Genomic DNA, 13,238 nt, shown 5'->3' on the forward strand with positions numbered 1-13,238 from the left:
GTTTTTAAAATTCGGACACTTACTTGTGTCCTCAGTGGACAAAGACAGAAAAGGAGGTGAAGAAAAATGTCTCCATACTCAAAATATGCTGTGTTAAAGCCTTTTGTGCATGGCACATTTATGCAAACACATCCAAAATTAGGTATGCATTCTTCAGGGAAGCATCCTTGTATGCTGACAGTGCCTGTCAAAGCCTAGGGAAAAACACTGAGTGTGGCTCCTTCCACATCCAATCAGCTTCACTGCAGAAAATCCCCTTTGCTTTTGGAGAACCCTGTGCAATTCAAAGGGGCTGGTACATCTTTTATTGCCTGTGCAGTGAGGCCAGATCCTCTGTTGAGGCCAGTCTGCATTCTTTCTACTCCAAAGGGGCAGGTCTAGGGTCCAGCCTACACCCTTTTCACCAGTGTATTTACATCTGGTCATTGTATCAGTGATCTTGTCACAGGTAATTCAACATAGCACAGGTTGGAGTCAGGAAACTGTAATGGCTTTCAGCAGAGATGGACCTAAATATGTTAGGCACAAATGCAGCAAAGCTGTGTCCATAGTGCATTTCAATAAAACTGTTTTGTGTCCCAAATCCACGCTACAAGGAGAGAGGGGAGACATTTACAAGTACACTACATAATACATATAAAAGCAAGAACAGTCTTCTGCTCAGGGAGCTGGATTGGTGTGTGAGCTGTTGTAGTGGTAATGTGTGAAAAACCCTGGAGTGGACTAGACTTTGAAAAATTGTGCTAGCTTTGGCATCTGCTCCAAATACTATTGGAAGAGGATCATTCAGAAAGGATTCTGTGAAGTGAAACTGGACCTTAATTCAGATCACATTAAATGGAACATTTTTTACAAACTCTCAGCTAAAGAGGTTTCCAAAAAATGATTATTAAAACATAAAGTTTTGCTGCTGTTAACAGCCTAACCATTATAGCAGTAGCCTGAAAGTGAGGGAATAAAAATTTACTATTGGTAACAAAACTGTCTCAAATATGTTCTTCACAGTCTAAAAGGAGAAATGCAAATACCGGATATTTATAGTCAGCCCTCGGAAACTGGGAAAATGAACAGTGAATGAGATGTTTTCTCTTTTCTTTTTATAACTGGAAATATTTTCCCCCATTAAACACTTGGAGGTCAGTGCTCCATCTATGTATTGAACATTTTCTCAAAAAACAACTGTTGACTGCAGCAGGATATTATCTAAGGAGGAACAACATAGCTTGATTCATGTTTTTTATTTGTGACAGTGTTCAGGTAGCGCTCAGAAGCACACGTGTGTCCACAGTGTTCAAAGATATTTTGTGTATATACATCAAGTTAGTGATTTAAACTGAGGAGGATTTTGACAAGGAATTATACTATTGAAACAGAGGTTAAAAGTCCTAGTGAGAGCAGTCTCAAGCCAATGCCAAGCAGTTCCAAAGATCTAGCCCAGTAACTGAAACACCCTTAAGCTGATATTTTTGTGTCATTTTTGTTAAGTGTTGAATACCAAAGGAGCTATTGGCCTCATCCTGAGTGAACAAAGCTTTTATATGACAGCAAGAGCTGGCTCTGTTAAGTTTGCTAAACACAGCCGACTAAGGCATAGCTCCATGGTTCTGGAGAAGATGACTGCACTCACTTTCCATTTCTCCTCCTATTCATGAGTCTCTCTGGTGTTTTCCAGAGATGTGAAAAAGAGAGAAAGGATGGGCAGGTAGCTTGAAACCTGAGGTAAGCTGGATGGAATTCCCCTCTCTTACTTGACAGTCTGGCATGTCTTGGGTACATTAATTTGCTTCTGGGTTCTTCAGTTCCCTCTCTGTGAAGTAGGAATCATACATCTCATATCATAAAGGCCATGGTTGTGGAGTAAATCTACTCAGGACAGTGCAGTGTGCAAATTCTTGTGTAATGCAGGGCAGGTACATGACCTGGGCAAACTGGAAATGAACATTACATACTGGCAGCTGCAAGCAAATCACGTGGACTCCATCTGAAGATATGATGCAGAACAGTAGACAAGAGGAAAAAGGCATAGAAGAAGCTTGAAGACATGGTCTATCTCACAAAAGCCAGTGAAAGGCAGATATTTATTGGGGCTGAGACATCTCTGGCTAAGATGATTGCATGCTGTAATGTGGGAGCAGTTGGGAGGCCATTGCAGTGGGCTGGTGGCTGTGCCACGTGAGGCACTGTCACCTTCTCAGCTGGTCAGTCCCACTTGCTTCATTGCATTATCTTTGAGAAATTGCAGGGAACTTGAAAATAAACACGTGGGAATATTGCTGTGCCTGGCAGGATTGGGTTGGGGTGGTATGTTTCAAATAAGGAATTTTTTCATGTGTACTCAGGAATTAATCTACGTAGCTTTATACATTCTCCTTTCACAGATGGCAATGCCACTAGGAAATATTGCCATTGTTTTAAAACTCTGGTAATCACTTTCTTTCATGCCTTAAGGATAAACAGCCTCTTTCAGGGGTTTACTTAGCACAGTTGTATTTCTCATACCGTGTTTCTTGCTTTGTTTGCTGGTAGAATACGTACACGAATGCAGACAAGCTCCTGGAGGCTGCAGAGCAGTTGGCTCAGACCGGGGAATGTGACCCTGAAGAGATCTATAAAGCAGCCCGGCATCTGGAAGTTCGGATTCAGGACTTTGTTCGGAGGGTGGAACAGAGGAAACTTCTCTTGGACATGTCAGTCTCCTTCCACACGCACACCAAAGAGGTAAGATGTGCATGAGGGAAGTTTGCTGTGTATTGTAGAGTTCTGCAAGAGGCTGTCTGAAAACTCAGATCACAGAGAAAATGCATTTTCACCACACAGGGTTGATATGATCCAGTTCATTTCATGCATATGAGTAACTGTTGTAAAGAGGAAATGTGAATAAAACAGACAAATGTTACAGTACACTAAAATACAGCGACACCATATCAAGTGGTGCTTAATTGCAACTAGAAGGTATTGTTAGAAAGCAAGAATTCTCTTGTAAGAATGTGAGTTGATATTAACACTTTAAGTATAAACATGCCAGCAGTATGATCCTCTGAGGATTCCATTTAAATGTACTGTTAATTAATGTATGCAATATCATTATGCACTAGAAATCTCACATTGTTTAATGAGGCAAACTTGATTTTTCAAAACAATTGTTAATGAAAAAACAGCCGCATACTGATACAGTGAATCAGTGAGGACATGAATAAATGCTGTTTAGTGTAATTGAAAAATATCCAGAGATAAGACTGACTTGCCAGAGGAGATACAGTGGACAGGACATCAAATGGGAGGCCACTGGGGATGTAATTAAAGCATACTTCACATTTTCTGCAGTCCAAAGGCCATTCAGTGGTGAGTGACTTTTAAAGATAGGGTTTCTGCTGAGAGAGATGGAATTAGTCAGGATGGTTGTTTTCATGCTCTGCAGCATCTGTTTGTGAAAGCATGCTTGATCAGGAAGATACTCTGAGAAGCTGAAAGCTTTGCCTGTGCTTGTTGCTTTACATGTTACAAACAAGTTGCATATATCAGGCTCCAGTGTGTTGGGGAGCCCCTGAAATAGAAGGTACATGCATACATTTATTTATATGTGTATGGAAGATGGAGTTTACAGCATGCTATAGCTGTTGGTAGATGAAGGATTTTCTTTTACATTGTGCTTCTGTAATATACTAAGATATAGTTTACTTTCAGCTTGTGGATGATGCTGTTGTTCCCAGAGTTGCTCAAACTCTTGCAGCTATGCTGGTTTGCCACGGGGGAAACTTAATTGGTTATTTCCTCAGTAAAAATTAATTCATAACAGTTTCCTGCTGTGATTAACCTTGATTCACCTATGCAGGTGATGACTAGTAAAAAAAAAAGTAACTGGTATTGTGCAGCCTAATTTGGCTTTGGAAAATAAAGCCTCCCTGTATGAAGGGATTGGGATTGCAGTGCATTAAACTCATGTTCTTCTTCAACAAGAAGGGAGTTTGCCTGCTCTACACCCCTGATTTTAATGAGCTTTGTTTTGGTGAATAAAAATGCAGATGTATAAAAAATTCACATTTTAAAAAAATTATTTTAAAAACCAGTCTCCTGTGATAGCATCAGTGCTATTCTCTAGATGTAATGTTCTCTAGAGTAAATGGTAAGTCTTTGCCTCAGTAATGTTTTCCCATGAGACAGATTGGTTCTATGATGTCTTCTTAGAAAGTTCAGTAATTAATGCATATCTTTTTTATGAGACCCAGAGTGGACAGATTCTGGGTGACTCTCTCCGATAGAGGTCCCTTCCAACCCAAACTATTCCATGATTCTGTGGCTCCATCTCCAGAGGGACAGTCAAGGGAGCTGTAGCATTGCTGGGACAACAGCAAGGTCAGGTGGACACAGGAATCCACGTCCATCATAACAAATGACAGCTATTGGGTTGGGTTGATAAAGCTCTTCAGTCTTCAAGAGCTCCCCAAAGCCTGAGGATGCCCAGGAGCTCTGCAAGGGGGAGTTTTCATTTGCTTACCCCTGTGTTAATTCACTCCTGTAGCAGCCAAACACTGTTTTTCTGAAGTCATTTTCACTGTGTGTCACCACCTGGCTCCTCAGTGACATGTTTCTGCACTGGTGAAACCCACACAACTCAGTATCTTGGGGTTTTCTGCCAAAACTATTAAGTGAGGAAGTTGCTGTGGTTTTAGTGTCTGCCAGCTGTAGGAATCCCCACAGACACAGTGAAATAACAAAAGAGTGCCGGGAGGGATTGGTACAAAGGGGAAAGCATTATAACAGGAGAGCCTTAGCACATGTTTGTATCTGTGTTTGACTTTTTATGCTATAAATAGATTGGCTTAGGTAGGAATGAGTCATTGCTTGGCCCTCCTTGTGTTTTGTAAAATGGCAAGTTAACCAATGTAATTGTCACTCCTCAATATGAACAATAAAACAGGTAAATTTAAGTAATAACAGATCAATTTAAATCACAGCAGATGTCAAGGCAAAGAATCCTTTTGTTGCAGTGGGAGATCTGAAGTCTATTCCTGGTGTTTACCAGGAGCCATTCCAGTCCTGATGCTCATACAGGTCTCCCTTGCCCTCCTATGTGCCATGCTGAGCCTGAGGCTGGACTTGCTATGACCATCCAAACCCATCACCTGGGAGTGTCTTGGAGTGAGGAGAAAGCAGTTTGGTTGCTATGTTAACCTGCTTAACACCTGACACATTTTGCATTATTCTAGAAGACATTATCACTTACTTAATAATACCTATCATTATTAATTTCATCCTTTGTAGTTCTTAAAACTATTTCTTAAACTATGAACAGCTCTTTCTCTTACATCCCTGGAAATGAAAAAAGTTCCCTTCATATTTTTTTTGGCCCTGATGCAAGAAACTACGGCCTAGATGCATTTTTCATCTAAGCTCCACAAATCCTCATTATTTCATGTTGTATTAACCTATTGAGACACAACTGGTGAAATGATAAGTAGAAAGAATTGGTCTTACTGACACTTTTTCTTCTTTTGGAAATATTCTAAATATCTTCTTGCAGTGAACATGTTTTTTCTGACAGTGTTCCTAGCACAGGTGAATTGTGTTTCTGATGTAGTAATTCCCAGGTGTGGATGAGTTCATTAACTGTGAACTTCTCACTGCTTCACCTGTACTCTGCCCACCTCTTCATCTCCACATGCAACTGCTCAGATTTCCACCACCTGAGAAACTTTTAACTGCTCCTACTTTTTTTCTCTTGTCAAAGAAATGTTTCCTTTTGTAGTCAGTCTTCCTGTATTTTCTTCAGGACAATAGGTAGTGTTGAATTAGGGAGGCACTTAAATGCAGATATCCCCGAGGGTAATGTCAGTTCAGAGTGGCTTTTTTTATACTGCAGTAGACTTGAGTCACTGCTTATTTCATGTGAAGGCATTAAAGAGGATCCCTTCTGCTAAACACTGACTCATAGAGTTGAAGGATTATCAAAAACACAGTCAATTAAGTGTAACAATTATTTTGATTTTTTTTTTAAGTGACCTTATTGAACAATACATACAGTAAGCTGAAATGAGGATTTTTTTGTGTGGTAATAACACTTTAGAGGCATAAATTGGAAGCAGTCCTATATGTGATTGTTGGTGGCATAACTCTTGAGTAATGTAGGTGTCCTATTGCCATGCCTATAAACAAGATTTTGTGTGTCCCACTGTCCTGTAGCATTCATTATGCTCCTCTAGTTTGTAGCCAATATTTTTATACCCTTTTGGACCAAGGCATTTTTGATGGTGTGAGCAGAAACCTGGTACTGTGGGAATCAAATCCAATTATCTGGATGGGAGGGTAAAGTTATAAATATTATCACTGGGATAAATGCATTCAGCAGACTCATACCTGAATAATTTCTCTCAGGGTTAAGTGTAATTGAATTTAGGTTCTTTCTTCAAATCTGAATCAATTATTGTCAGGATTGTTGGATCTTGCACTTTTATCACAAATCTCATGATAGTTGATGTTTTCCTGTGCACTTTTGGCTTGAGGATCAAATGATGATAGAGGATTCTTGGCTGCCATTTGATTTTGTTTAAAAGAGAATAATTTTTGAGCTTCCTGGGGAAGAGGTTGCAGATGTCATAAAATCACACCCTGAAGGCTCAAAACTCTCAAGAAACATAAGAAAACATCTTGCAATTCATTGTCTGAATCTCAATATTTTAGTGTCTCACAGTTTTATACTTAAGGTTCTGCAGTGTACTTTACATTTCCAAGTATTAAAATATAGACTGAAAAGAGCACTGTGAGCACGTCTATATAATTAAAAACTTTTTAAATCCTCTTGCATAATTAAGTGATGATTTAGGTTGTGTTACTTCTTGTATTGGCTGGTGATGCAGTTGCTAACTTAAAAATGAGAAGGAACTTTGCTGAATTTAGATCCATTTATAGTATATGGGCCTTAACTAAAACAATTCTGCAATTGTTTCATAGCTCTTTGGAGCATGAAAAACATGTCCTACCACCTCTAGGTTTCTCATTTGTCAATGGGCCTCAGATTACCAGTTCTGTGTTGAGTCCAGCATGAAAAAAAACCAGAGAGGCAGAGAACTGTGTGTTTCAGACCATGTGCCCTGTGCACTGTTGTTCTTTAGTGGGTCAGAAGAGCAGCAGGACAAGGTGCTTGGTGCAGGCAATTCCATGTGGAACCTGCCATGTCTTCTACCTGGTCCACAGAATGGGGGATGAATATGCTCAGAAATATATAATGTTGAGAAAAAGGAACTGCCAGATTCCTAACAGGTTACTATGAACATGTGCAAACTGGAACTTGGCAGAGGTCTACTGAGTGATCAAATTTGGGAAAATTTTCACATGCATGACATAATGTGTATTCTTGACATCAAGGCTAAGCCCTGCAAAATTTCAAACCCTTGCTTAAAAGCATTGAGGATCTGGAGCATCTCATTAAACAGAACTAAACCTAACACAGGCAAAATACCTTTTTTGTCCCTTCCTCTCATTCTGGTCCTTTTAACTCAAAATTCATCAAATTCAGCCTTAGGCAGGCACCTGGTATGGAAAGTTTCACTGTGAAAATCTTGTCTGATAAGGGTGTGAGAAAGTGAGAGCTAAGTCCTGGACCATTAAGTGTCAGACAGTTTCCTATACTATAACTGATATTATTTGTGGTCAGCAGGTCACCTTGGTCACCCCACAGACATCAGTGGAGTTACTCAGCTGAGTAATGGAGTGGGTCTGTCCTATCAGTCAGGAATGGTAACAGTGTTTATTGCAGGCACTGCTAACTTAATTTTACTTGATAACCAAGACCTGTGAAATTAAATTTTCTCTGCTTGAATTGAATATTGTGATTAGGAGATTACTTCAGTGTAGATCACTAATTCTGACAGGGCTTGTTCTTCACTTTGAGGCAGAGCTGCTGGGGCGCAGGGAGCAGAAAGCTCACGGGACTGAGGGCAGCTGCCACTGACTCCCATCAGAAGAGCTGACAGAATATATCGAAGTTAATCATGGAGCAAACATGACAGTGGTTCTGGGATATATCCTGTAATCCTGTCACTCACTGTGAATTGACACAGGAATCAAAGTTAATGTTACTGAACCTAAAAATTTGTTGTTTGACTTTTGGTGCTAATATTGACTTTACAGAACAATCACCCACTAGATAATAAAGATTTGTGATGCAGGGGATATTCAGTTTAGCAACTCCACTTGCTGGCTGCTTCTGGAAGTTCTGAAGAGGTCTTGCTCTCTGAACATGTGTTTGTCTTACACACTGTTCCTGTCCTGGACAGCACTTTTGTTCATTTTCTCATATTATATTTCAGATTTCAAAAAAGAAGGAAAGCTAAAACATCAAAATTATCCAAACCAGCTCTGGGTTATCAGCAATCAATTACCATGAAGCAGCAAAATAAAAGCAAATCCCCCTCCAACTCCAGAGGGTAGACTGTGGTCTGGACCAAAATGCCAACATCCAGCAGTCATTAACTTTGGTGGTTTTATTGCAGAGCTAAATCTTGTCAGTAAAGCTATCAAAGATCTGGGACTGAGGAATCAGGACAGCTGGGGTGGTACAGGGTGCCCTTCTTTCCTGTCCATTTGTTGCCCAGAAGCAAGTTTGTTTTTTTTTAATGAAGGATTAAGTAGCTGGGAAAGAAAAGAGCTGTGGTATCCTGGCAGCACATCCTGCTTTTGAGCAGGGGAGTTTGAAGCACAGCCAGACCACTAGTGAATAAAATTCTGCCATCTGTGATGGCAAAAGATTGGTAAGAGACAGAATCAAAGTAATGAGAATTAAATGCTTTTAAATGCAGCCACATAAACCAAATGTCAGAAAGTCAAACCTGTGCATGGAAGAGAAGTTCTTTCTGTCCTTCCACCATGTGCTAGCCAAAAGATCTCTGTAGATTTCATTTAAGTTCATACCTTGTTATCCACATTTTTCAGGCCATTCACCAGCATTGTTACAGACCAATGGCTCCACTCAAATATTTTCCTTGGCTTTTGAGGTCCTTGCATGTGTTTTTTGTGTTGTGGAAATGATTCTCCAGCCTGTATGCCTCACTCTGCAGGTAACAGTGGTTCGTGCTGCAGCTAAAAGGGAGTTTTATGAGCATCTTTAAACAGTATGTGCCAACTCTCATAAAGCACTCTTTTATTAGACATTTCTGCCCATTCTGATTTCCTGAAGCTGAAGAAGATGAGCTTCTCCCAGTTCCAGTGTGTGGGTTTCAATGCTGTGTGCAAAGGCACCAGAGTGGGCAGCCTGCAATAATTTGTGTACTGAGTAAAACTTCATCAAAGCCATACAGGTACACTCCTGTAATTCACTCATCACTCAAAAGGACACCTTCTGTCTTTCATCTGAAGTACATCTCTGCACTGGAGTCTATTTGTCTAGTTGAATATGGTGTCAGCGGAGTGGCTCAAGTCAATGAATCCAACAAGACTGACTGGCTAAAGAAAAGTCATGCTGTTTTTTAAGTCCTTAGTATGTTTCAGAATGAATCAGAATTGTCACAAATTATTTATTTCTGCAACTCCCAGGGCATAGTGCACAAAGTTACAAAAGGCTCAAAGCAGCAGATCATCAGGGTAAGGCTGTGAGTGACAGATACAGCCAGCCACTGGAAAAGGCACAGAGGAAGTGCAGCTTCCACTTGAGAAGTGATGTTTAGAGCCAATGAACAATATACAGGAGAATGTAGTGGTACCTGCATTTATTTTAGTAGATTGCCACATTTGTAGTGTGGGAAGCTTCTCCTGCACCAAACTGTACTGTATCACACTGGTGTGAAACTGAGGAAATCTTCCAATGCAGGAAGAACTTTTATAAGCCAGTACGATCAAGTGCAAAATTCGAAAATTATTACAGTTACTGAAGTTAATTACAACCATATTCCTAATTACAAATAACATATTAAAATTATACTAGAAGAGAAACATGCTTTTACAATTTGTGATGGTGTACAGATGGATTTGATTCTTCACTTACAAATCAGTTTTCTCTTCTAGATCAAATAGTCCCTGAATTACAATTACATGACCTTGGGCTGGGGATCTACACACTCCCTGATATAAGCCTATCTACCCAAATCATGTTTCTCTTGAGAGGAGATTATTTTGTGCTGTATCAATCTGGTCCATGCAGGACTTGGAAAAAGCATCATATGTTTAGGCAGTGCAAATCCTTTTGCCACAAGCAAGGTGACTAATTAAAAAGCCTGAGCATACAGAAGCACCAGATGCAGCCCAACCAAGGATGAATGTCAAGAAATTGGCGAGGAAAAGGAAAAAAAACAAGAAAGAGGTTAGGGAGAGATCAGATGGGTTTTTTCACAGGATGTTCCCTTTCCACTTGACATTTCTTCCCAACCAGTTTGGTGGTATCTGGTAACATTAGGTCTTGCAGCAGGGAGTCTCATGAGCTGTATCTTACTGTGGAAGTCATAGATTGTGGCATTTCATATGTAGTGTCTGGTCATATCCCATCCTGTCACCTTTTATTAGGTGTGCTGCCATCATGTGACACCTTGCTGGTGGCATGAGGTCACTTTGTAGCTCATCATTACAGACCTTGTTTTCTGTGTTTCTGTTGACATTTTCTTGAGAGTTTGAATGTGACTTTGGACAATGTTGCTGAAATATGCTTCCAATTTACAGCAACCCTCAGTTCTCTCAACTGAAACAGGACTGAATGCACTCTAAGTGTGAATAAATACAACCTGATGAAGGTTAATTGCACTGGAAAGTTTTATCTTCACCACCATGTTGGTGTGGAGGCAGTTCAGTAAAGGCTGTGCAGTCAAGCTGGATGCACAACAGCATTTGAACAGATGCCTTAACACAAGTGCAGACTGAAGATCTGCCATAAATTAACCTGAACTTGGGATCTGTGTGACTTCCTAGTGCAAATTATGATAAAGCTAAATATTATTGCCATAGAATAGACTTGTATAAGAATGGCATAGTAACAGAGGGAAATAGATTTGATGGACATCTCTCTCTGGAGCAGTTTTGATTGTGTGTTTTGGGGGTTTTTTTTCAGCCTGCCCTTGGTTTTCTGAACACTCACATTGCAATTCGTGGGGTGGCAGCAGGGTCCCTGCATGACACTGAATTCTTCTGCTCTAATCTTCATTGCTGTGATCAATGTTCTCTTCCTGAGTTATCATGAGCATCCTTTTGGGGCCTGCCCTGTAATCCATTATGCTTCTCTGACATAATAAAGGGGTAGAACACACACCCTGGGAAGTTGCTTGTGTCCATTAACATCCTTGTTTTTAAGACTAGCAAAAATGTTGTACACAGTTAATCTCCTGGATTTGAACTGGTTCTTGTACTGCTCCCATAACTCAGTGTTTTTAAACTGCTTTTGAGGGGATTATAACTCATCTCTGTCATTTACAAATAGCACTATATAAGCATTGGGTGTTTAATATTTATTCCAATCATGCAGGCAACATTTTCTTAGCAAGCTCTTTAGGTTTTAGATTTTGTTTAAAGTGGTTCCTTTTTCGAAGTCAAAAGCATTAATTTTTAGGTAACAGGCACAGGTGTCCTTCAGACCTCCAGTTAAGTGGTCTCACTAAGTACTTGAACAAAATGAAGGGTATTTCATCAGATGAAGTAGCTGGGAATAAAGAGCTGTATTGTCTCTTGGGTGGAGGGAAAGTGTCTGAGTTTCATATCCAAGAAAGATGCAAAAGTTGTTGTCAAAATGCATGAGGGGCACCAGATGCTACCCCAAAAGAAAGGAGGGATGTCATTCTTCTTTCCCACTGTTCTACTAATCAGAGAAGAATTAGTTTTCTTTTGTACAGCCTTGACAGATAAAGCTTCAATTGTGGACCCACTGTGGACTTCTGCATTAAAGCCTTAGTGATAGGTACTTACCTGGGGCTTCTCATAGCTAACAATTGACATTTTTACATGTAGTTTGCATGGGTCAGATTTATGTCAGACCTCTGATAGACTTAATTCAGGTGCTACCACTAATGCATTGTGCTCTCCATATCCAATTAAACATAAAAGCATAGATCAGCTGAAGGAAGAACAAAACTTTATTTTGTGGTACTTCTGTATTGTTTTCTAGGATTCTGTATTTTTTGTTTAGTACCTGTTAAGTAACATAATGCAGAGGTTGTCTCCTTTTCTGCATGCATGAATGGCAAACTTAGTGAAAATCACCACAGGTGGATGTGGAAATATTGCTTCTATATTTGGAATATCTGCACATATCTACATACACCCCCTGTGTAGTAGTAGATCAAGTGGTACCTTAGTAATAGTTTGATATATGGGAATGGGACAAGTACTCACAAATTTTGTTCTTGCTAAGAATAAAAGAAGTCAATTTCTGCAAGTATGAAATAAAAGTTGTGCTGTGAAGTATGTCAGATTTCAATGGGAATAGTTTATTTGGTCTAAGCTATCTAGCTTAGAGTAGGTCACAGCATGGACTGGAGATGCACTAGGTATCCACTGATTTGGGGCTTTAATAGTCAGGATTTTTTTTTTAATCGTTGAAATACTTGCATTGGAATGAAACATCAGGCCCTAAGAGGGACTGATTTTCCTGAGCAGTGACAACCAGGATGTGATTTCTGTTTTTTGATTAACAGCTGTTCTGACTGTGGTGTTGCAGTGACATGGAATTGGTCTTTTCTTTGCTGTGGCATTCACAAATGGCGCTTGGTAGCAATTTATTTCAGGTGCTATTAGTTGTAGCACATAACCTAGGAGGTTTTGGAATCAGGTTCCTATTGTGATTTGTTCCTGAGAGATCTTCCTAATCTTATTAATATCGACTGATTCTTTGTATTAGGGTTTTCCAGGGATTGGTGGAGTCTAAAGGATTAAAGGCCTCTGAGTCAAGGATGACCTAGATTCTGATAGATTTTATTATGCAAATCCTTACAGTCAGAGGTCATTAATGGAAACATCTGAAGCTAATATGAGTTAATATATTTGAGTGCTTTCTGAAATTAATGAGTGTTTTGGTTCCAGGTGAATACAATACAACTTATGCTTAAGTATTTTGAAACAGATTTAGAAACCTACTCAAAAAGTGGATAAGATCTTAAATATCCAATGCTCTTCCTGAAAAGTAGGGATCCAGAGACACTTTTGAGCACAAGATTTTCCTCTGAAGTTTGGAAACTTTCTCCTCTGCTTTAACATAATTTCAAGAAAGCAGCAGATTCTAAAAATGAACAAAATTCCTGATTTCACTTTAATTTTTGTAAAGAAAATTC

General features: G+C 39.6%; 1 protein-coding gene across 14 annotated transcripts in view; it reads left to right on the forward strand.

The window, feature by feature from the left end:
• The window catches only part of KALRN (kalirin RhoGEF kinase), a 470,986-nt gene that overhangs the window by 271,577 nt on the left and 186,171 nt on the right, over positions 1-13,238 (forward strand). For all 14 annotated transcript variants that reach the window (XM_019007406.2, XM_019007405.2, XM_019007391.2 and 11 more), the window contains one exon: positions 2,527-2,718. In XM_019007406.2, coding sequence (XP_018862951.1) covers positions 2,527-2,718 — 192 coding nt within the window. The remainder of the gene's footprint in view (positions 1-2,526; positions 2,719-13,238) is intronic.

This window comes from Parus major, chromosome 7, assembly GCF_001522545.3.
Source record: "Parus major isolate Abel chromosome 7, Parus_major1.1, whole genome shotgun sequence".
In the NCBI taxonomy this organism is placed as follows: Eukaryota; Metazoa; Chordata; class Aves; order Passeriformes; family Paridae; genus Parus; species Parus major.